This window comes from Idiotropiscis lumnitzeri, chromosome 14 (genome assembly GCF_059441095.1).
Source record: "Idiotropiscis lumnitzeri isolate Australia: NSW breed Sydney's pygmy pipehorse chromosome 14, RoL_Ilum_1.0, whole genome shotgun sequence".
Classification (NCBI taxonomy): Eukaryota; Metazoa; Chordata; class Actinopteri; order Syngnathiformes; family Syngnathidae; genus Idiotropiscis; species Idiotropiscis lumnitzeri.
In genome coordinates, this window is record NC_142404.1 from 11162499 (window position 1) to 11186564 (window position 24066).

Sequence of the window (24066 nt, forward strand, 5' to 3'; positions counted from 1 at the left end):
CCGCCTCTTGACAAAGTGGCGACCCGCAGAACAGACTGTCAGATCAAACCTGCAAGAAGAAAGACTGCTTGGCCGGCCAAGAGGTCGCCTCGCTGTGTCAACATCTCACAGAAGACACTGCAAGCAAGCATCGGGTGTTTTCTCATAATCTCCTAATTAGACGGTCACGATTAAAGCGTTTATAACAGTGCGGTTGGCTTAGCTGCCTACCAATGTTTGCAATTTCAAAAGAATGAAGTAGATTTTTTTTTTTTCTTTCTAGAATAAAGATGTAATACTGTGCGGAAAATGTCTTACATTTAGGGGGTAAGTCACAATTTTAAATGAGTGTTGTAATAATGTAATAATAAGAAAAATAAAATTGGAGTTATTATAATAAGAATAGCTATAATGGATAGAAAAGGTTTTCACACCCCTGTTCAAATGCTGGGTTGTGTGATTTAAAAAAATTAGACCAAGGTGAGTCATTTAAAAACATTTTCCGTCATTAACGTGAACTATAACCTGAACAACTCATCTGAAATGAAAACATTTTGAGAGAGGAAGGAAAAAATGACAAACACCCTCCTGTAAATGGTGACGCGGCCGCATTCAGAATTAATTACATTCAAACTCATGATAAATGGGAGTCAGCGCTCAACTGCCTCCATTTAAAGTGCTGCTAATTAACTACAAATAAAGTGAAGATGCTCGACTCGGCTTTTGCTGACAATTTTGTAGCTACGTTTTATAGCCCAAGCCATGGTCTGCGGAGCACTTCCACAAAGTTATCAGTTAGGAAGGAGAAGGGTACAAAAGAGTTACCAAGGCATTGAGTATGTGTGAGAAGAAAAAAAAAATAAATTTGGAATATTGTGACTGGAAAAACATTTTATTTATTTTTTTTTTGCAGAAAAAAAAATGAGAATTCAACATTTAACCTCCGCTTCCTGCATTTCCTTGTTTCAGACATCATCCAAAGTCAATCGCTTACTTGCTTTCCTGCCTGAGAGTTTGCCAATACCCTTCTAAATGCAAAGACCGAGCATCCAGGAAAAGTGTCAGCTGCGCCAGGGAGGATAAATGAGAGCATTTTGCAGCGAAGATACAATAAAGGCCAAAAAATAACAGAAAACACGGCACGATTAGAATCAGCAATTTAATTCTCCTTCGCCTTTTGTCGACGCCTGGCGAGCGCGCTGGCGGAATGCGAGAATCTTTTCAACTGGCTCAACTTTTAATTGGCGTGGCGACTGACTGACACAGCATTAACGCTCTTATTTGCGCTCGCCTCGTCCTGTGACAGCGAGACCTATCAGGTGCTGGCGTCTTCCCCCCATCGCCCCGTCCTCAAACCCCCCCGCACACATCCATCTCTGCTCCTGACCTCATTCTGTCATCTGCGCTCTTCCTTCCCCCTTTCCACTCGCAGGTCTTTCATAAAGTGTCTCCCAGCATTACACATTTAACAATGCATTAAAAATAGGACGCCATCAATCAGTCATTGCGTGGCGGGCGGAGACGCCGTCGACTTGCGCAGCACAACAACGTGTAAGGGGCCGTCAGGGACATAATTCAGGGTTATCTTTCCTTACACACTACTGAAACGCTCGCATTCAAACTACTGTGACACTATCACACTCACTGATTTGCTCTCATACACTACTGAAACATTTCAGAATATTATATGGACACATTTCAATATATTATATGGGCCGATTTCAGTATGACTCATGAAAGGATTTCAGTAGTGTATGAGAATGTTTGGCGCACTTTAGTAGTGTGTGTGAGACCATTATAGTAATCAGCGATAGCATTCCAGTAGTATCTGCCAGTGTTTCAGTTGAGATATCCTAAATGATGTCCCTGACGGCCCCACATAACGCCAAGGCAATCTTCACACAGGTGGTGGAAGGTGTGATGAGATTTACGGTGATGGGTGCCATGTTAACGTCGCGGCCAAAGGAGTGATTAGAGAGCGGCGACGCATGATATGTGATTGACACTTGCTCCGATCTGATGTCACGGCTGCGAGTGAGTCAAGGGTCTGGCCCAGGGCAAGCAGTGTGAACACCGACTTCAGGTTACTCACACCAAACCAGATGTTGCTTTGCAATCAAGACAGCTTAGTTGACATTATTATTGTGCGTGGGGGGCAGGGGGCGGTGAGTGTTTCAGGTTGCCTCAAGCGTAAGAGCTAATAGCTACAAGGATGCAACTTCTTCTACCATTTCATATGCATCAATCCAATATACCGGTGAATGGTGATTTACGAAGAAATTGCTACTTATTTGTTCTCGAAGACTGACTTTGGGTCTGAAAATACTGTATTGTATTGTATAAAATGTGTATTTTTTTTAGTGCTAGGCCGATTATTGTGCAGATATTTGGCATTTTACCGATAATAGGCATCAGCCTTTTTTTTTTTTAAACTTTCAAGGCCGATAAATTAAAAGCTGGTTTATTTTGGCTCTCTCACATCGCTCTCTCGCTCTGTTGTGCTGGTGGCCCTGTCTGCAGAAGCAGATTGAACTGCCCACAGCACCATCTGATTGGTTGCTTGTGCAGTGGGTAGCAGCCAATCAGCTGTAAGCTGCCTGTTTGTTTTTTCACCACAAGTCACGCGCACAACGGGAGGCAACAGGCAACAGACTTTGGCAAAACTTTGATATTGTCAGTAATTCACAACTAATTGAAAAATATTTGCCATTGGAAACTTTAAAGAGATGTTTGCTTTCATTGAACTATATTACATGCAGCTGAGCCTGGGAGCTCTGTGGACCTTTTGTTCGACTTTTAAAATTAAGTTTTCTATTTTCTAAGATCGAAAAAAGCTTTGATATGTTGTTAATCACTAAAGTTGTTTAATAAACATGTGCTTAAAGGCATTTAAAAGTTTAGCAGTTTTTATTTTTAAAAATTTTGACACCATTTCCCCTTATTTTTCAATCAATGAATATTGGCCTGAAATGTCATGACTGATAATAATCTGTATCGGTCTCGGCGCTGAAAAAAGCATATCGTCAGTTTTTTTTACATGAATAATTTATTTATGTATGAGAAAAAAAGAAATCAGAATATTACACAAAGATGGTAATTTCATGAGATAAAATTAAAACATTTATAAGGATCTTTACTGAATGGATCAAATAATCGACTTGATTCACGTTCACCTGATGAATTAAGAAACGAGAATGGCCTTGCACCATATAAATGTGTAATTGAATGTTCCAAACCTCCCCGTCGGTGCTAACTGAAAGCATCGACTGTTGTTGTTTGTGATTAAAGATCCAAAAATATGTTCCAAAAATATGTTTCAAGAGAACAGAGAGAGCGCGCCGCGCATTGAGGCCCACACACGCGACTTTCCCGCTGCGTCGCAAAAAGCACCAACCTCGTTGCTTTCTACAAGACATGCGACATCAGTGTGACTTTGAGCTTTTGACTCAACAGCAATGGTGGGCACAATCGCAACTTCTATTGTCTCGTACACTCTGATGTCAGTCTGCTCCACTGAACAATGTTGGATTGTTTTACAAGCTTGTCTGTCAATCACCGACTTAGAAATAAATAGCATAACACAAAATCAACGGCAGTTAAAAGATTTTTTTTTTTCAAGGGTTAAACATCCGGTAATGTTAACCAAAATGCTCCCTGCTAACGACACAATGGCCAGTAAATCTGCAGCTTGCGCTGGCGCCGAATATTAGCGGTGGCACTTAGATGCTGATACTCGCAGCTTACCGCGTGCCAGCCAGTCAACCGACAGCTTGCAGTTAACATGAACAGTGCAGCCAAAACATTCCATCGCTCTGCACGAGCCAGCCAGCGTAGCTGTTATATCCATACTTTAGTGATAAATTGATAATTAATAAAAAGTTATGGATAACTACAAAGTACATATTGGTAATTAAATATGGTATTGTGACACAAAGGTATTGTGAATTGGAATGAGTATAGTTATATATTTTATTTCATGTATAGATAGATATGGATATTCCTAATTATTTCTATACTAATAATGAAATATGTAAATATATAGTGGTAGGAATAGATAAGTTTCTACTTCATTTCAAATAGGTAAGTGATCTATATGTGTAAGATGGTAATTTATTATCTATGTTGTGTTGATTATATTTTTTTCTGTTTTGTTGTTGTTTTTCTTCCTCCTATTTTGCATTTGATGTGACTTGATAAGTTTTAATTGTGCTGTTGTTTTTCCTTCCTCACAAGTTATTGACTTGTACTATACTCTTATTTTTATGCATGTTCGAAATTAATTGTTAAAAAAATCTCTAGAGAGCAACATTAGTAGTGGGGCTATTCCACCTGTGCAAGAGCCGCTGCTAATAATGCGCTTGTCATTCCACCTCCTGCTAGCTGGCAGCTAACTGTCACATTAGCGCCAAATAGCCAGTCAACCTGCCTTACTTTTACAGGTAAAAACGCTTTAGACCACCAACATGATGCAAATTTCCCTATTGTGGGACTAATAATTTATCCTGTCAACCTGGGACTAGCCTTTAATTTTAGCTGTGTTAGCTAACAAAATACTCTGATAATACTACAAACAGTTTACAATGAAGAGTCAACCATTGGTAGACAAGATGCTAACATAGCAATAGCCCGCTATTTACCTTTAGCTATTGCTAGCCGCTAACTGTATCATTGGCATTAAAACACTCAATTCTCACAATTAATGATAAACTAGCCAGCACAAGTCTCATAGACACCGTAGTGGCTAATGTTAGCAGTGACACTGATACAGCTAACACCGCACTAGACAGTTAAAACTGTGGCTCGCGCTTGTTGCCAATATTAAAATTGTGCTTGTAGCTAACATTAACATTATTGACAGACCACAGCAGCAGCCCTCGTGTCATATGCTAAACGGTGTCAAGAGATGTCAAACATTGCACCCGCTAATGTAAATGCAGACAGATAAGATCAAAATGACAAAGTGGCACTATGATGCCGCAGTGACGTCAGCACACCACCGCAGGCAGGGCGCAGTCGTCTCAGATCCCCTTCGGTAATCTGGAAGCTCCCCCACGGTGCTGCCCAGACTGTGGATTTAATTAAACAGTGTGAAATTAATTAATCAGCGGGGTGTCAGGTAAAAGAACTCATCATTGAAACGGTTCACGCAAAAGCGCGACAAGCATTTCAAGTGTGCTGACAGTTATTAATTTGCAAGCACGCCTGTTATGATAGTTTTCCTATAGTGAGATTAAAATGGTCGGTGGGGGAAAAATGGTCCTTCATAAAAATCAAAGTGTAAACCTGTGTTTGATCTGTTCTATCAATTAATTAAAAAACGGGGAGTTGTATATAATAATGTGGTGCAAATGAGATGGAGATGAGATAAAATATTCATTTTGTTACCAGGGGAATCAGCCTGCGGGGCTTTTCCTTGTCTCCACTCCGGCTCAAAATGGTGTCCATATGGCAACGGTGTACAGTATAGTTTTTGCAGGGAGATTGGTGCGATGCCTCGTGGCATTAGAGGAGGCCGCCTGGCTGTGACAAACTGTTGCAGGGATGTGACGTGAGATAATGAGGCTGTTGTAAGCCTTAAGTATGGAGCCAGGCCCCCGGGGCGAACCGTCTAAGCGCCCAAGCTTGCTCACTCTTAAAAAGAAAAAAAAAATGGGGGAAAAAAATGCATTGCCTTCACAAACTTTATCACAACTTTTGCTTTCATGCGACAAAACCTCTTGACATTGCTTTTTCCCCCCCAACTTTTGCAGTTGTGTCGTCTCAAGGCGGCTCGACTTTGAGCTATTTATAGCCTCTCGCAAGCACCCCACTGGAGGATCATGTGATCTTGGTTTCTGACGACGTATTTGATGGCGAACCTGCGTCGCACTTCCTGTAGCGACGCCAAGGTCTTTGGAAACGGAATTAATGGGAATGCACAGAGGGAGGTTTGTCACTCTCTTTTATCATTTCATGCCAATGAACCTTCCGGGCTTAATAGAATAAAATCATTGTGGTTTTCATAGTTATACTAAAACCCTCAATGATCATACCCTGGATGCTATTTAAGTTAGTTATAAACCACTTAAAGGAAAAAAAAATAAAGTTGAGGGTTTTGAATCTTGTTCTGTTCTGTCAGCGACCTTCCTCTCTGAAGTTTGCATGTTCTTCCCGTGCTTGTGTGGGCTTTCCTCAGGTACACTGGCTTTCATTTCATACATGGTAGGCCCACCACACACGGCCGAAACTCACTCAACTGTCGCAGGTTCACATGCACGTTCAGTTAATCGGTTTTCATGAGAATTACGTGAGAGTTTTTGCAAATGTAACACCTAATCAGATATGCATGTGTGTTTTAAAAAAAATACATGTACACGGTATATGTTTCTGTATTTGAAGGCAAAATATGCAGTCAGTGAAAGAGGCGATCAATCTTTGCCACCATGCTCACAATATCCACTCTCATCTTTATTATTGCTCATGTCATCTCTTTCTGGTAATCAGCTTCTTGGACAAGCGCATTATGTTTTTGTGGTTCAATAATAAAAAAAAAAATAATACAGTTGAGTAGGGCTGCTTGATTATGAAAAAAATATTCATCTAGATTATTTTAGTAATGCTTGAAATCATGATTTTTCAAACAATATTTTTTTTGGGTGGGCACAAAACAAATTTATAAACGGAAAAAATATTTAGACAAATCCAATTTATTCTATATTAAAATTTTAAAAATAATATATATATATATATATATATATATACATATATATTGTAGATAATCGTTTTTATGGCTATGCCAATTTTGAAATTATTGATTGTAATTCAATTTCGATTAATTGCAGCAGAAGAATATTTTGTATGTGGAGCCTGAAAACCCGATACAAGTTCTCAGGGTCTCAATTGCTTGTTGTTAGTTGGAGAGTTGCTACCCGTAATCCTTTTCAAATGGTCCATTTCAGTCGAGGTGGGACACATTGCTCAGTGTGCGATGGGCCGTGGGCTCACTGAAGAGTTGAGGTGTGAATGTGAGTGTGAATTATTGTTTGTTTATATGTGCTCCGCAATCATCTGGCAAAAGTCTAGCGCGTACGGCGAAACTTGCTCAAGAAAAGTGGGATGCTTATAGATGCAAACTCACTTGCCACCCTAATGAAGACAAGTCCTTTTGAAAATGGATTGAAGGCTTGCACGTTGACATCTGCCGCTGCTCGACCGAAGACTTTGTTCAACGAAGACTACTTGTCAAAAAAAATAAATAATAAAAAATCCCTTTGCGTGTTCAATTTAGAGCAACAGCACGCGACACATTTTCTATTTGTGTGGTGTTGATTGCGGCACATGGAGCAAAACAATCCTGCTGTGGTTGCTGCACACAGAGAATTGCTATAATGTTTCATTACACACGGAGTGTAATCCCACTACTGCTACTCCGACTACTGCTAATGCCACAGTATAATTGGAGAGTGCTTTGTGTTTGTTTGCATGCTGCCAACGTGCTTGATGATTGTTGGCGCGGATACTCGTACGGCGACCTCTCGGGCGGTTATTTTTGGAAGGCAACCTTTCTTTCTCTCTGTCTTTGCCCTCAAACAAATACGCCAAATGAGGAGTTTAGCTGACATTTATACGGCTATAAAATACAAGATTAAACGTAATACATGCAAATAACTAGCAATTTATATTTGCATTTTAAATGACTATTTGCTCACGCCGAGTAGCTACCCATTGCAAAAGTATTTTGAAACCTTGGGAATGAGAGGAATTTCTGTATACACGCATCATAAAATGTGATTTGAGTTTGATTTAAGTGCCGACAATAGACAAACACGGTCTGCTCAGACCACAAAACAATTTGTTTTCATCTTTTTGTTGGACAAATACAGTATGTCCACATTTGCAATGCAAGACAGTAAAATGTGAACCCTCGGGCTAATGTCCCTCAACATCTGTTGAACCAATACACTCATTTTACATTAGAAAAATCTAACGGCACACCACAAAACATAAATGTCACAAAAGTATGAATACGAAAGTAATGAGTCTCTCATTTCTCACAAATTGACTTTTTTGAATGAATGGCAACTGGTGGATACGCAGGTTTATTGTCCATTTTGCCTTTTAATGGAAGAGCATTTGATTGTTTAGCTTTTGTCGCTATGCATTGCTGGTACAGATAGATAAATTAAGAAAGTTATACCTGTAAATAATTCTGGGACACTTTTTGTGAAATTGGAGGAAATTCTATGGAACGCATACACAGAATGTCTCATGATTGCTGGTTTATTTTGAACACCATGTTTCAAGTCACTTTCAGCAAATGTATGAATTTTGATTTGGACGTTTGAGATCTGCACAATAAATACTCTCAAAATTACATCACAGTAGATAATAGATATTTAATTTTCTTTTAAAAAAATCCATTTAGCTTTGTTATAAGACCGTAAACTCATTCAGGAATACTAAATGTGAGTAAATTCACGAAATAACAACTGTTGATGATATCAAAAGTAAACCAATTGTCCATTCATTATATTGTTGGATTATTTATTTTTAATATTGTAGCTTCAGGTTGTCTGATTAAAAAAAATAAATAAAAAAAAGCTCCTCAAAATGATAAAATTGCTCCTCTAATTAAGCAATTCATTAGGAAAACTGCCCTGCAAAGAAATTTCGAGCCTCGTAATATATTGTAGCCAACCTACAGTTGTGTTACATGAATGATTGCGTGAGTTTTATAAGATCTGACTTTCTGCGAGACCCTGAAGGTGTCTGTGATTTGCGATTGGATGACTGGGTCTGCGATTGGGGCAAGCGGAAGAAGGAAAATCACCGTGAGTGTTTGTCTGCAGGTAAAAGGTTGACGGATGAGAGAAACGCTGGTTGGATGTTTTCTTTATCGACATTAAGCGTTCATTTTTACAATAAAGTGGTTATTGATCGACCGCTGCACTTTATTGCCTGTCTTTTCACTGTCACAGGGAGGGTGTTTGGGGAATTTGCTGACGGCTGGCATCAGGATCTAAGACTGCTCGTCAGCTATAACGTTAGCAGGTACCCTTTCAAAACAGAGCACTGTTGTTACTAGAGCAGTGGTCCCCAACCACAGGTCCGCGGGCCACTCGGGACCGGACCAGCACATGAAACCAAAAAAGAAAAAAAATTCACAGTACTTCCAGTTTATTTATTAATGGAGGCTAAAAAATATTGAATTATAGTTATACTGAGTTATATATCCTCATACACTTGTTCCGTGGTGTCTTATGTTGGCACGTTTCAGTCGGGCGCCGATAATATATTTACATAAAAATGTGTCTTCACGTTTATGTTAATAGCTACAAAATCCCCCCGTTTTTGTGTTGCTCATTCATGCACGTTAAAGTTGTTCTGTGGTGGATGTTGCGTTACCATAGTGATCATATTGAGGTACATAAAAATACGCAGTGGATTTGCATTTGTTGTTGGAGCATTTTATTACTCAGACAATCCCCACCGTACCACCCCCCCGTCCACAAATATTATGGACTTAAGAACTTTCCATCGTGGAAAAATATGTTGGAGACCACTTTATTGCAGGATAGACTTGCATAATTTTCAAGGGACCATGCTACTAGTTTTAATTTTTTTTTTTTTTTTTTAGGCACCTTCATTTGTTGATTTCAGTGAGGCGTCCATTTTGATTGGCGATTAATCGACCTTAGTTCACCCTCCAGTATACACTGCATATACGTTCTAGATCACATGTGTCAAACTCAAGGCCCGAGGGCCAGATCTGGCCCGCAACCTCATTTTATGTGGCCCGCAAAGGGCAAATCATCTGCATCAACTTCCTGTTTCTAGCATATTTTCTTCACTTTTAACAACACTGAGATATGAGATATTGCCATTTATTTGTTACCAATCCACCCCTTTTAAAATAAATTAAAAAATTGTTGAACAATTACTTACTAGCTTCTGATTTCAAAACTGGCTTTCCAATCATTTTATATGGGTTCACAGTCATACCGGCCAGCCCTCTGAGGGAAACCACAACCACAATGTGGCCCGTCCACAAAAATGAGTTTGACACCCCTGGTCTAGATCCTGAATGAACGTGTACGGGCCTGTACGCCGTCTACAAGGCGCAGATCATACATCCAGGCAACAATTGTATTTCATGGCTGAGTAGCAACGTTGCCTTCACTCCCGTGAAGATGACATTATTGACACTTGGCTCCAACATACCAGAAAGCTTGCATACTAAATGTAGAGCATGAGAGAAAACTGCAGGGAGGGAGGGGGAAAACGGGAGTCTCGAGTGGGCTCTCCTGCAGATGTTCAAGAAATACAAAGAGCTGTAAATGTCAGACTCATTGGCCGGGCTGCAAGTGGTCACTCAACCATGGGATTAAAAGCATTTAAGCCTTGTATCACCCCCATCTCCTTTTTTTTATTTCGGACCATTCAGGGGAGAAGGAAATGGAACAATCACTGGTGTTTGGGTGTTTATTGCTGGTGCAAAAAGTGAGTTTGTGTGTGTGTGTGGCCGACATTTCTGTGTGCACCGCAGTGCTTTCTTGCAGAAAAAGAAAACATAATGAGCAAAGCCTAAAAGGGTTTCTGTGTTGTGGTTAAGGTGCAAAATGGACTGTCACTACTGTTTATTTCATTCATGTCTGGATGTAATGGAAAACATGCAATCAAATGTAGGCCGCCGTGACGAGCAGAGTGCTTCACTTCACACTTCTAATGCCTCCTGGTCAACAGCAGGCATATTTATGGGCAGCTATTGACGTTTTTATAGGGACCTCGAGGGAGCGTAGGGGGGCCTTGATTAGAGCGTGCCACGAAATAAATCCCGGACAAGAGGCATTCCGAGTGGCTTTTTAATTCAGTTGTCACAGTGGCAGCGTCCCCCGCCTGCGTTTTCTTGTTTCACAGTGATGAAAACGCAGGTGGAGAGTTGTGCGAATTCCGCCTGCCGACGCTGAGTTTTTTTTTTTTTTTTGTGCTGCTCTCTTCGCACACAAGTGGAGGTTTGCAGTGTGGCCGCTGGGCACAGTGGGTCAGTGCTCACAAAGCTCTGTTTGTTCCGTAGGCCTGCAGGGCTGCCTGGGTAAGCTTGGCTCCAGAGGGATGCACCGTCTCACACGCTGAGCACGCTCTCTAACGCATTCATCTCCTCTCCTCAATAGGGGTTTATATGTCTCCTCTTATGAGACGAAGAAGGGAAAACAAGACTTTCTGCAAACAGGGCCTCGGGATAACAGATTCCACTGTTGTTGCTCCCTCTTTTGTTTGAATGCCATTTTTCCGTCGTTGCTTGTGGTGAAATGGTGGGCCTTTTGTGTGTTGTTGTTGGTTTTTGGTCTGTCTCTCTTTGTGCTTTTCATCTTCTTTTGTCTTGTGCAGACGCACGGCTTTGTCTCGTGCCGCTGTATCAACATATTCCGAGAAGGCGGAAGATAGTGCCGAGATGAGGAAATAGCTGACAGGAAAAGGCACAGACGCTCAGTGAAGCCACGAACAAAACATGCCACTGGATTGTTAATATCATGCGTTTCGTAAAAAAGGTGATCAAATCGCTTTTTTCCTGGAAATTCTGATGCCGTCACGGGAGTACTCCGTTGTACTGCCCCGCAGTCAAAAGATTCTGGGTTCAAATCCCATCTCAGGGCTTTATTTCTGGTGTTGGCAGTTCACTCTGACACATAACAAAAATCTTCCGTCGAAATTTGACTCTCGTTTCGGTGCAGTTTGACTGACATTAGCGAGACTGACTGTGTTGTGTTCATATTTCCGAACAGTTAGCGACACCAAGTCGTCTTTATGGTTGATTTCCACGCTGTCCTACACAAGAGCGATCGAAGTTCTGGGATTTATTCTTTCTTTGCATGTCTGAAAAGAATCAAGGTTGACAAAAAGCATTCAGTGCATCTCCCCAGACTTCATTTCAGAAAGCATTCAAATATTTATTGATTTGGCTTTTTTTTCAACTAGTTTTTAATAATAGGTGTGAAATACCACCGTAAAAGTGCTTTAATCCTGTGCGCCCTGACTTTTCAGTCGTTATAAATGGAGATGAACACCTCAAGTCATGTGGATGACCCAAACAAGCATTGAGTGGGAGAGTCATATTGCTCCGTAGGATTGCTCATTTTCTCTTTGAAGCGAAATCGCCAAGGATTCTCCCATTTTGGGACAAAATATATTTATTTGAGACAAAATAGAGAGTAAAATGAGAATGTGGGGATCAAATTTGGTCTCATGAGCCGTAAATGAAAAAGCTTTGGGCAATATTTTTTCTCTGTGGGGGAGCACTGTTAACAGTAAGCTACTACTTACGACGTTGATTCACCAAATATTTGGATCTTTCATTTGAGTCCATCTGTTCAGTTTTACAAGGAGGACTGAGTAAACATGTAGAGTAGACTGCCATGTTAGCTCCTTGCACGTGCATCAAATTTTTGATGACCACTTTTGGGTGTATCCGCTGCCTCCAGTCCAAAGTGCGATAGAATAGCCTGCAGCTCAACCACGACCCGATTGAAAGTAAAGTAAAGTAAAAAAAAAAAAATGGTAGGATGGATGAAGGGATCTCAGTCAGCATACAGCATATCCTTTCATCTGTTGTGCTGTTTGATTGAAGGAGCACTGAGTAAAGAAATGGACCGCTACGATCGCTTTTTTGTGCGTGGCTGGCTGCCAGAAGCTTGTCAACTTATCCGAATGTGGCATTATTTTTGTTTCTGTTTGTCGAAATTCAGCCAGAGTCACTGTCAAATTCATTTTCATTGAATCGTTGTTCCTAAGTTTGAATGTGAGTGTCAACGTGTCCAGGTTGTACTCTTGCCTTAAAGTCAGCTGGATAGCAACTGTAGGGAAAATAAATTGCCCGATACCTGTTTGGCAAGAATGAACGGTAAGGATGTAGACTGCTTTGTTCGTTAGCTCCTCGCACAAGCCGCTATGATCAAAATGTTTTGGATCTGTTGGCTCGTGGTACACGACTATAGCGTGCCCCTAAAATTCCGATTTCCCTCGGTTAGGGCATGGCGTGTTTGCAGCTTCATGTCCACTTTTATAGTGATCCCCTCACATCATTCAGGTCCGAATGGCACTGTTGTCGTGGGTGACCGCAATCTGCATTCCGCATACAAGTCAATGATTGACAGGAGCAGTGTGACACGCAACGGAATGATTTAGTTTAATGACCATGGCAGTGACAGTGCTGTGATGGAAATTGGACTCCCCCTGCAAATTTACATCACTGGAGGCGACTTCGGGGGGCTCTTTTGGCGGCTGCCATGCAGAGCACGAGCCGTCAGGAGGTCCTGGATATGTCACACTTGTCACCTTCCTTTAAGTGCATGTGCAGACGTGGGAGAGGGATTAATATTATATAGCCTACGGAAGCACAGAGGACGTCTTATCAGCGTCGCAGATGTGATAAGCACCTCTACCCCCATGAAAACCTGCACAAATCTCCCGCCGAAGAGACAAGCATCTCTTTGTGTCGTTTCCTCACACTGCTGAGTTTCAATGTGCCTCTACGTGTTGGCAGATATGATGCAATTTCACATCTGTTGTAGTTTGATGTGCCGGGATCACACTGTGTGAAATCATCCTGATCGCAACACGGCTTCTCTCAATTATTTAGAGAGGTGGCATATGGCTTTGGAGATAGTAATCAGATTTCTTTTGATTTTTTTTTTTTTCTCTTCGTCTTTTTTGTCACGGCTATTCAGAATAGCTCAAATAACAGTGGTGAAATAAAAGCCCGTGATCACATTATCGGTCCGCTCGGCATCCACACCATCTTCTCCTTTCACCGGGGTGAAGAAAAGAAAAAGGTTTAATCAAAATGTCACTTTTATAGAAATATTTTCCATCATCGCCACGACACTCATCTCACATTAGTTCACATCAATACAGATGTCAGCATGCGCAAATTGCATTGCCTTCAAACACATTGGGAGCCGTGAATGGTAGAAGCAGCAGACCTCGCTGTCACTTCAGTTTTATCGGAAAAGTACCGAGTGGAACCATGGAAACAACATGTGACACATAAAAACACATCAAGGCCAGCCAATACTTAAATGACAATTTATTGAAGATGCTGCACTCACAAACGCTACATGATGTCACGCAGATACCGTCCAGCGTGCTGCACAGGATATAGGGCTTTATAACAATACGCACAATTGCTCATTGCGGGCACTGTACAGTCCGTAGATAAGTACATGCAAAATAAATAAAATAGATACAGCATTACGAATACTGGAAATGTCATTTCCCTCCGAAGCTGCTCATGAATGCTGAGAGACACGACCACGAAGCTAAAATTCTAAAGGATAAATCAACTCTTTATTCCATCATGGGATATCACAGCCATGCAAATGCCAAGACCTTCATTGATCCGTTCTTATGTCCAACATTTGCCGAACCCTCCCATATTCGTTTGCAGTTACTTCGACGAAGGCATACAAAAATAACCTTGGGCAATGAACCACATGGCGCTTCACTAAGTCATTATTTTCCGATCACAAGTATCAAGAATGTTCACGGTATATTCCATTACAAGTACAGATCGGTTGATTTTTTTTTTTTTTTTTGCCTGAAGAAATGCTGCCGCCTGCATGCTAAATGACTTTTACTTCCGTGCTTTACAACTTTATTTGAGAAAATGTGTTAAAAAGTTTTAAATGGTGACTACTTAGCGCAACAGATGACATCACTGTTATGTGATTGGACACTTTGTGATCTTCTGGAGTTGTTTTGACATCTGTGCTTGTTTGTTTCCAATACTTGCTTGTTAGCAACATTGGACATTGAAAATAACTTTCTCGAAAATATGTGTTCAAGATCAAACAAGAAATGCTGGATTACCCTTAAGTAAAACATTTCTTAGGTTCTTTATCTAATGTTGAAGTTGAAAATAGTATTAAAAAAATCGCTGCTTTCTCATTGCTAATACAGAATAAAATCATTACTTGTGTACAAGATTGCGTCTCTAATAATTTTCATATCGTATCATTTCATATCATTTAATATACTTTATGCTCACAAAGGGCTTCAGTCAGAAAAGGTGAGCAGGTTGGCGCTTTTCTGACTGCGTAAATTCTCCCATCCTCTAAAGTCTATCATTTACTTCCTGCCAGGTCCACAGTTTGGGTGGAGCAACCCTAAAATTAGGGCGTTTCCTCTCAACTTTTCTCTTCCATGCATTCTCCTACTGATTGAGCCACTTTTCTTCCTGCACACACCAGAGGCTGTAGTCGTCGAGCATAAAGAAGATGAAACTTCATATTGCACTTTTACATTCACTTACTGGCCACATGTTGTTAGACACTTCGAGAAAAGCTTTCAAAAACAAAACAAAAACATTTGGCTGAGCTGAATAAAAAGGCTCCTGTGCGTCAGCAATTTCATTGTTTTAGCCGTGATTTATTGGCCTATTGGTGGTGAATATCAGTGCTAGCGGACTTATTTTCACCTGCAGCTGTGAGGATTCATTCAGCTTCAGTCATGCTGGCAGCTGGCATTAAAAGACAAGTTGTTTTTTTTTTTTTTTGAAAGCGCAGGGTGCACACTATTAGAATAACTACTGCACATTTGTCATAATGGCGCAGTGGTGAGCTGTATTTTCAACCATTTGTTTTTGTTTGTTTCAAAGCTCTGTCCAAGAGACGCCAAAGAAAGTTGACTGCCACTGATCTAGTCAAAGGCAGATATACTCCATTGTTTTTTGTTTGTGATGGGCTGGGGCTCGTTTTTTGCTAATTCCCAAATTGAAGTCCATACTTACGAGCTCTGGAATTCCCCCAAAATGGCTGCTTTAAAGCAAAATGGACAAGTCCCTCTTGAATTACGCGTCCTGTTCGGTTCGAAACTTTTCAGTTGAGTTGAAAACCAAGGAGACGCAGGTGTAACTCTGGAAAATAATCTTCAGCTTTCCAGGGGGCGCTACTGAGTATACACCCACTTGTGAAAATGTCTTTATCCTTTATGCACTTTTATTCATGATTGTTTCTCAGCATTCACAATGACTTCCTTGTTAACGCGGTATCATTCTTTACATATCCTGCTTGCAAGTCATTCTCTGCTAGTCTAATTAAAAAAGAAAGCTTAGCTGCACACAAGCAAAATGTTGACGGACCTTTAGGGTCTTGGGTGCATTGCGTGCGCGACTACACGATGCCTAAGATGCGTGCCACCCACCAGCGACAGGGCATAATGACTCTGCAAGCTACCTGGCATCCTCGGTAGTTGTACGGCCAGGGCCAGTGGCCTCGCAAAGGCTCGCATATTCTCTGACAGTGTGTGTAGCCGCGCTGGCATTCGGCGCAGCAGATCCCCTGGTGGTCCAGCATGGAGTCAAAGGTCATGGCGCCTCCCTCGTCGGCGCCAGCCACGGTCCCGGTGCCTTCGCCGCGCTGCAAGTTTTTCAAACGCTGTTAATTTTGATGAGCGATCTTTTTTAAAATTCATGCTCATTTGCAATTTAGATCGTCTGAAAAAGAAAAAAAAAAAAAAAGTCCAAAGCTCTCATCCGGCCAAACATGTGACTAGGGTTCTTTTAGGTAATATGAATTTTTATAAGCAATGGGAGTTTTCACATCACTTTTATAAGTCCAACAACTTTGGGTGGCAGTTGTTGCCCAGGTGACCTCCAGTTAGGGTTGCAAACGCCACAGCATCACCCACTCAGTGCGAAGCGAGATACAAAACACCACACTTCTAGAAAACTTTGTCCTTTGCTTTTTTTCCCTGTTCGTGCCACTTTCTGATGTTAACACGTCTTGTCTCACTCTACTATCACTTGTCTGCATCCTACTGCCTTCTGGTCTTTTCACCGACCTACTCTGTCTATCCACAACAGGGGTCTTCAATCCTGTTCCTCAAGGGCTGCTGTCTTGCCTCTTTTCCATCTCTCCTTGAGCAACACACCTGATTCAAACGATCAGATAATCAGCAAAGTCTGCCGAAGCCGGATAGCGATCATGTCCTTTGAATCGGGTGTGGTCCAGAAGGGGGGGATGGAAAACAGAGAGGACAGCGACCCCCGAGGAACAGCATTGAGGATTCTTCATCTACAGTGTCTTTTGTCGAAACATTCTGACCGACTCGCCGGTTATCCAGCCATCGGTCTGTCCATCTATCCAGTCTTCCTCCATCTCACTGTACTACCATCCAGAAATCTAAAACTCGTGATCTGTTTATCTGTCTGTCTGTCCGTCTGTCACCTACCATCAATTATCCGTGTCCTTCGGTCACTCCATCCATCCATATGTCCTAGTATCCTTTCTCCCATCCATATGTCTTTCTGTCTTTGTATCTATTATCCGTCATTAGTGCATCCACCCAGCTATCTATGAGTCTAAAGATAAAGACGGCCTTTATTAGTCCCACTTAATTTGCAGTGTTACATCAGCAAAAATATGGGTCACACAGACGGCAGCGTAATGTAGCCGCTAATGTTATAACATTAGCAGCATACATTCCGGAAAGCAAATCTTTGCGGAATATACATGTATATCCGTCTAGCCGTCTGTCTACCCGACGGGAGTGTATGCAGTCTATGTCCGTCTGTCCTACCGAACTGTTCTCATCCGTCCATTGCCTGTACGTTCTTCCATCTCTCGTATACGTTCCACCAGACCCCGTTTAACTGCCCTTGCGTCCACGCTGCTCATTGTACCGACCTCGTCGATCCATTCGCCCGTCGTTATATTTCCCATCTGTCTTGTCTTTCTCGTCATAATTCCCAAACCGTATTGCTAATGAGGCTTATTGCTTTACAACACTCTTTGTAACAAGGCAAGACACATGCAAAGCAGCCATGTGTAAAAATGTTGACAAAACAGCAAAGTTTCAATGGTTGATGTTGCTTTCAAGGGTTGCTGCAGGGCTCCGTAAACGCGTCTTGATGGCTCATGTAAAATTCAGCAGCTTTGAAGCTTTGTTTCGAGTACGTCGCGCTCGACTCACATGATACGGATTCTCGGGGTTGAATCCCGATCCCACATCCGACTGAAGCCCCTCCTCTCCTCCATGTTCCCCCAACCTGGAGGAGTCCTCCTTTTCCGTCACCTCCAACACCTCCACACGGGACTGCCGCTTGGCCCGCTGTGAGTCCCTCCTCCTCCTCTTCCTCCTCACCCCATCTGTCAGGGCAGCCACAAGAGGCGAGAGTATTGGGTCAGTGTTCACAAGACGCTCACCGTGTCCTCCCAAATGCAATCCTACATGTGCCCGAACCTCCGCAGACGTGGTGAATTATTCAATTAGCAGCACTGATATGAAGTGGCCATGCATATTTTATGAGTATTCTTTTTTTTTTTTTTCAAACAATACATCCGCCTTTGTCGTTGTGTGTTCACATGTGTTTCACTCACTTCTGGTACTGGCACAAGTGTGTCGATGTATAGCGTAAGTAATAAACCACCGGCAGCTTTCAACGGCGAGACGTCAACCCCTTTGAGCTTCATACCAGCAAAACTACGGTTCAAACATAAATCATGTGTGATTCTTTTGTTTTTTCGAGTGTAGCTCAGCAGAATTGTGCAGAGTGTCATTCGTGCTTGACATTAGCTGAGGGTGAGTCAGTTGGTGAGATTCAGTTCATGTTCAAAAGTCACGTCATGATGTCAGTCATTGTGAAGATGGATACGTAATTTATCGCAGTTCGGATTGTGTATGAGTGTCACTGTCTGATGTCGGGGTAGCGCTACTGTAAGAGATAACACAGCAATATATTTAATTTTTTCGTGTTCATAGGACACATTCACAACAGTCAATAAAAGGTCATGCTTTATAAATTTGGTCTTTCCACTGGATGGCGAGAAGAATCAGGAATAGGAAGTGCAAATGACTACTCAAACAACATGCACATTTTTAGGAGAGGCCTATTATCAGCAATGCCTTGACATTCTACGGAAAAGATTTCCTATTTTAAGTTTAAGCAAAGTTTTTGTAAAAAAAAAAAAAAAAAAAAAAGTTTTTTTTTTCTAATTGAAATCAAAATCACATTTCAAGATGATAGATCTCACCAAGGCATTCAAAATGCAATTCATTGTGTACCGACTAATATTGTAACATATTCACACTGAGCCAGTTAATTATTTTAAATGGATAGAATTGATTTTTGTAAAATTTGAAGATATGGTTAGAAAATAATCAGAGCACGGCACTTGACTCTTTTTTGCGGGTCAGTCACCCGCCCTACGGCCGCTATCGCGGGACCGTTCCAGTCTCGACCTTATTCATAAAAATTGTTGGCCCCCCTGACCCCGGGACGGACTGCCCAGCTCTGGAAATAATAAGACCAATACCAATAACCAAATCAATTTGCAAAAGCGCTTTTCCTATGATATACCCCAAAGTTGCATTTCACGCGAGCCGTTCATGCACCTCAGTCAACGTCTTTTCAGACAGGATTAATGCTGATTAAGGATGTTTCCTTTGACTTAAGACGTTTTGTTCTGAACAAAAGATGAGGATTTGAACAAACCTTAGGGAATTAACCATGAGATTACCGTCAAATTAGTAGACTTAAATTCTCAGCAGTAAAAGTGTCTCAGTACTTTTGTCCAGTGTTACGCAGCTCCTGATTTTCTTGCCATTTTTATAAAGCAATTTAATCTCATTTTTTTTTTTTTTTTTTGAAATTCATGCTATGCATTTATAATGATCTGTTACTGTTTTTATTTATTTATTTATTTTTGTCAAGTATTGATATTTAGTCTAATATATTCCCCTATTGCGCTACCCAGCACCAAACATCGCAGATTGGAAAGTGGTCCAACTTTATTAAATGCCAAATAAAATAACGGTCTAATGGGGAACTTCCCTCATGCCTAGTTCTACTGGGATAATCTATGAAAGCCTTTTGAAATAGACCAAAGCTGGCCAATATCAGGTCAGCTTTTCCCCAGACTGTGGAATGCTGTGAGTCACTTTCTGAAAGCAAACCTTTGGGAATGAGTGGTTGGAGCCAGTAAATAGGTAGCTCTCCGCACAGAGCCAGAATCTTGGGGCTCAAGAAAGCGATGTCCTTCAGCGGCTGCTCTGAAGAAACCCAGATGAGGAACTCTTCATCAAACCTCACCGGCATGTCTTCGTCAGTCTGCCAGGACAAGCAAAAGAACTCTCTAGGAAAAGCCGGCACGACTGAAAAGTGACTGATAAAGAAGTGGAAATGGTGACATTCAAAAGAAAGCCGTGTGCATATACCAGGTCAGACATCAGTGAGTCTTTGTTGTGAGCTCCCAGGCGAGGAAGGTTGCCTTTGATTTGGGATTTTATATAACACTTGTCTCCCCCGAAGAATCGGATTGCAGTTATTCCCTGCGCCAAATCACAGAGATGCCATGTTTACACTCACAGCTCTGCGAAAGCACACAAGACTGAACGTCGGCTCAACCTTTTTTTTCCACAACGGGACAAAGTCACTCACGCTTTGAAAGTCCCGGATCTCCACGGCCTCCTCATCTCCACTGCCCGTTTTGAACCTCTCCACGTTGTCGTCTGAATCGATTTCCACGGAGCCCTCCCTCACCTCCCCGTTGATGTTCATGCTGTAATGAGCGCTGTACACCTGCAAGCATTCAACACAGGACGTTAAACGACTCATTAGTCGAGTGGGAAGCGGTTGGAAGTGCAACGGGGCAGGGAAACAAGCACGGTGCTGCTTTTACTTTCATCGCGTTGGCTTGCATTCAAGAAGTCCTGCGTGCTTTGTGCTCAGCAGGAACCAAGCGAGGGGCTCGGCGGGAGGGGTGGGGGGCGGTAGAGGGTTGAAGCCTGCCGCTGATCTTTGCCTTACAGGTAAGCTCATTAAGATGTGAGTCAATATGGAAATATGTGGTGGGCTCACAAGCATTTCATGTGCTTTGACAAACATTTTAAAATGCACGTTTGCATTAAGGTGATTGACAGGCGGGCCTCATTATATTTTTCTTTCGAAAAAGAACGTTGCAATGAGAACAATTCTGTTATGTTTTACATTGTTAGACCGGATGGCGCACTTCACTCAAACTCAAACAGCTATAGATGACTACAAAGATGTAGCATCTTCCCAGCAGTATGTGTATTTACTACAGCATCTATCGTCATGGTAACATCTGTAAAATTAAATGTGTGATTTAGCGCCAGATATTGTCCCGATTGAAGCTCATTTAGGCAAATTTGTTCAAGTATGCGGCCTGTAAATAGGCCAAAATGGCAGACCTCTTGTTCATTTTTGGATAAGGCTTCCTGAAACTGTTTCGTGTGTGAAACTGGTGTCAGGGACTAATTTTATTCAAACTTTCCAAAGAGTGTAATCGTACGTTCACACCAAATCCGTTTGAGCGTTCCTCTTCGCTTAGTTAAGTTTTTTGGTCCCTCACTTGTCTCCAAGCCTGGTCATTTTTTTTTTGTCCCTGTCGTAGCTGACCATATTGTAAAGCTCAGGATGTCCACAGTCGGCAACAATAATTTTCTCCTCCATTCTTCTTTCTTCAATTCAATCACACCCCCAGAAACGCTCCCAATGGCTTTGGTGTGAATCTTGCATAACCCCGACAATATATACATTTTAATCAGGGTACACACACTTGCACAAATTGGTGAAATCTCATTTGGGGCATTTTTGGGCCAGATTTGTTATTTGAAAACATCATAATAAAACGCAAATATTCAAAAAGGGCCTGCACACTGCCTGCTGCCCAAAAAGCCTGTTAGTAGCTCGTCATGTAATCATGCTTTAAGACTTGAGTCAATGTCGTGCTAAAGAGTGGGTTGCCAGCACTTGAGGCAAGTCAAGGATTTGGCCCCTTGAACAAAAGGACCCGCATCGTGGGTCTCGTCTATCTCATCCAGAGCTGAACTTTTCTTTCTTTCTTTTTTTTTTTAAACACTGTACTTCATCTTATTTTTAGTAGAGGTGAAGTGAGTCAAAATAAGTCAAGTGCGTTTGGCTTATGCATCTCTGTCCATTCACATACACAAATAACGCAAGTGTCATCTCGGGTGGAAAAATACGCTGAACTCGATTCTACCATGACTTAAAATGATCAAAGACTTAAAGTGAGGGCAACTGTAAAACATCACAATTTTCAGAGTCACGGGCAAGCAGGAGTTTATCGCAGTTGATTTGTGGCGAGCGATGTGGTCCACCCTGGACTGGTCGCTTGCTAAGTGTGAGGTTGATAGACCATCGACAAACTTGTACTGTGCACTTGGAAATAATGATTTTCAAAGAAATAATTCTTAAAATAAGATCATCACCACCACCACTATTACTAGAACCATGTCAGTCAAGGGTGATATTAATGCAACATACTTTTTATTTTTACTTGAGTATTTTTGTTAAAAAGAAACCGTCTCGAGACTTTCATTTTGATTCTGCTACACCAAGCCAACGGAGCTACTAGTGACGTTTGACTCGGGACCAATCAAAAATAGCCAAGCTAGTAAAAAAGTGACTCATTGAAACTGGGTCAAATCAACAGAGAAAAGAAAGAATGTGAAAAAAGAAAAAAAATCAGAGGTTACCAGTTACTTATTACTTGAGTATTTTAGTTTTTTTAACCATTGAACATTTATTCATACTGATGTAATTACATACTACTCGAGTACTAGGGATGGGTGAGTACCGATACCAAGTATCAGTATCAAGCTCATACTGCCCCAATTGTAAGGTATCAGGTAATCGAGGAAGCTGCCGATACCAGCCATTGATACCGAAGGCAAAGAAAATATCAGATATTAAATAAGTCCTTCTTGCCAGTCGTTGTTGCGACACATCGATGGATCATAATTTTAAATTACATTTTATATATCAGAACAGCAAGAGGTATCGTTTCTTGGTGTCGGTGAGTACTCAAGACGGAATACTGAATATCGGTTTGAAAAAAGTGCTGTCCAACATCCCTAATGAGCACAATTTGTGCTAACGTTACTCACTTCTGACAAGTATTATTATTATTATTATTGCAATAAATAAAACAAAGATGCATTATTCATAAAGAAATATTTCAAAGCAACTTTCGGGTCTTCACTTAGCTTGATCGTTATTAAAATGACACTTACATAGCGGACACTTACATTCCTCTCGTTGTCCTTCCTCAGAAGGAGAGCGGCCATGGAGGCACAGAGCATCAACACGGCACCGACAGAGAGAGCCACGGCTCCATATCTCAGCAGCCCACCGATCCTTGAGGGAGTTTTGACCTTTGCCGATTTCAAAAGAACCAAGTGAGGACAAATTAATCAGAGCCTCGCGTCTGCAGCGTCATACACATGAATACACGCTTTGTCTTACCGGATATGCGAAAGGCTCAAAACCACCACTTTGTTGAGTTTTTAGGTGTCCTTCCATTGTCGCCCTGCTCACTCGACCAACCTGAAATGTCTCCTGCTTCTCTTTGGCGAGACCCGCCGTGCTCCAAGGTTCTTTTTGCCAGGTCAGTGTGAATGACGTGCAAAGGAATTCTTTCCCTCTTGATGTTACCTGTGGGTTTGCCGTGGAGTCGTGCCAAATGAAAATCACTGTTTTTGTGGGGTGAAAAAAAAAAAAAAAAACAAGAAGAAAAATCTGAACTGAGTGATAAGTGTCATCACAAAGCTTGTTTCAGTATGTGTGCGCCAGTGTGATTAATGCTGCCTTTATCCTCTTAATAGTTTAATGAGCTCTGTGATCCGCAGCACTGCGTCGTAGCGTCAGCACGCACAATCAAACACAAGCACAGGGCTTACTTAATTCATTAAGTTTGCACTTCGAAAGCCAGATCGGCAGTCAGGGCCAGTCACATGATCTCGCTCATGCTTCAAATGGAAAAGAACGGGGAAAAAAAAAACAAACAGGGTAAGAGAGTCAAATATGCAGTGTTGCTGTTGCTTGGAAACAGATTGAACCTCATTTTCTGGATAATTGGTATGCTGGAAGGCAATCAGAAAGGTGATGGAGTTATTTGACCTTTGGAGAAAAAAATATGCAATTGTGAAGCGCATTTGATCAACAACGTAGTATTTGCATGCAAATTGAAGGCAGCACACGGAATGACTATGACACTGTCTTATGCATGTTATCAGTTTAGCGCACGACCATATTTAGCAGCCAGATGAGGTTATTTAGCCTATTCTCGC

General features: G+C 41.5%; 1 protein-coding gene and 1 long non-coding RNA gene across 4 annotated transcripts in view; one reads left to right on the forward strand and one right to left on the reverse strand.

Annotated features, from left to right (window-relative positions):
* The first annotated feature begins 8740 nt into the window (after window positions 1-8740).
* Window positions 8741-24066, forward strand: part of LOC148323461 (uncharacterized) — a 57596-nt gene continuing 42270 nt past the window's right edge. The window contains exons 1-4 of one of the 3 annotated variants that reach the window (XR_015846497.1): window positions 8741-8789; window positions 8937-9009; window positions 23050-23175; window positions 23288-23384. This is a non-coding gene — a long non-coding RNA (uncharacterized LOC148323461). Of the gene's footprint in view, window positions 8838-8936; window positions 9010-23049; window positions 23176-23287; window positions 23385-24066 lie in introns of all 3 variants that reach the window. The other 2 variants (XR_015846496.1, XR_015846498.1) reach the window with 2 other exon arrangements.
* cnmd (chondromodulin) lies at window positions 15781-23533 on the reverse strand. Its single transcript, XM_088315266.1, has 7 exons — window positions 23243-23533; window positions 23026-23151; window positions 20393-20533; window positions 20170-20283; window positions 19909-20062; window positions 17926-18101; window positions 15781-16370 (listed from the first exon to the last, which is right to left on the reverse strand). Exons 1-7 carry the CDS (start codon window positions 23297-23299, stop codon window positions 16125-16127), a joined length of 1014 nt encoding a protein of 337 aa, XP_088171392.1. The 5' UTR covers window positions 23300-23533; the 3' UTR covers window positions 15781-16124.

Bases quoted from the DNA above. Each gene is read 5' to 3' on its own strand.
- cnmd (XM_088315266.1), bottom strand. From the start codon at position 23,299: ATGGAAGGACACCTAAAAACTCAACAAAGTGGTGGTTTTGAGCCTTTC. The intron at 20,534-23,025 runs GTAAGTGTCCGC...GAATGCTTGCAG, and splicing joins GGAAGGACAACGAGAGGAAT to GTGTACAGCGCTCATTACAG. The intron at 20,063-20,169 runs GTATATGCACAC...TTGTCCTGGCAG, and splicing joins ACTCACTGATGTCTGACCTG to ACTGACGAAGACATGCCGGT.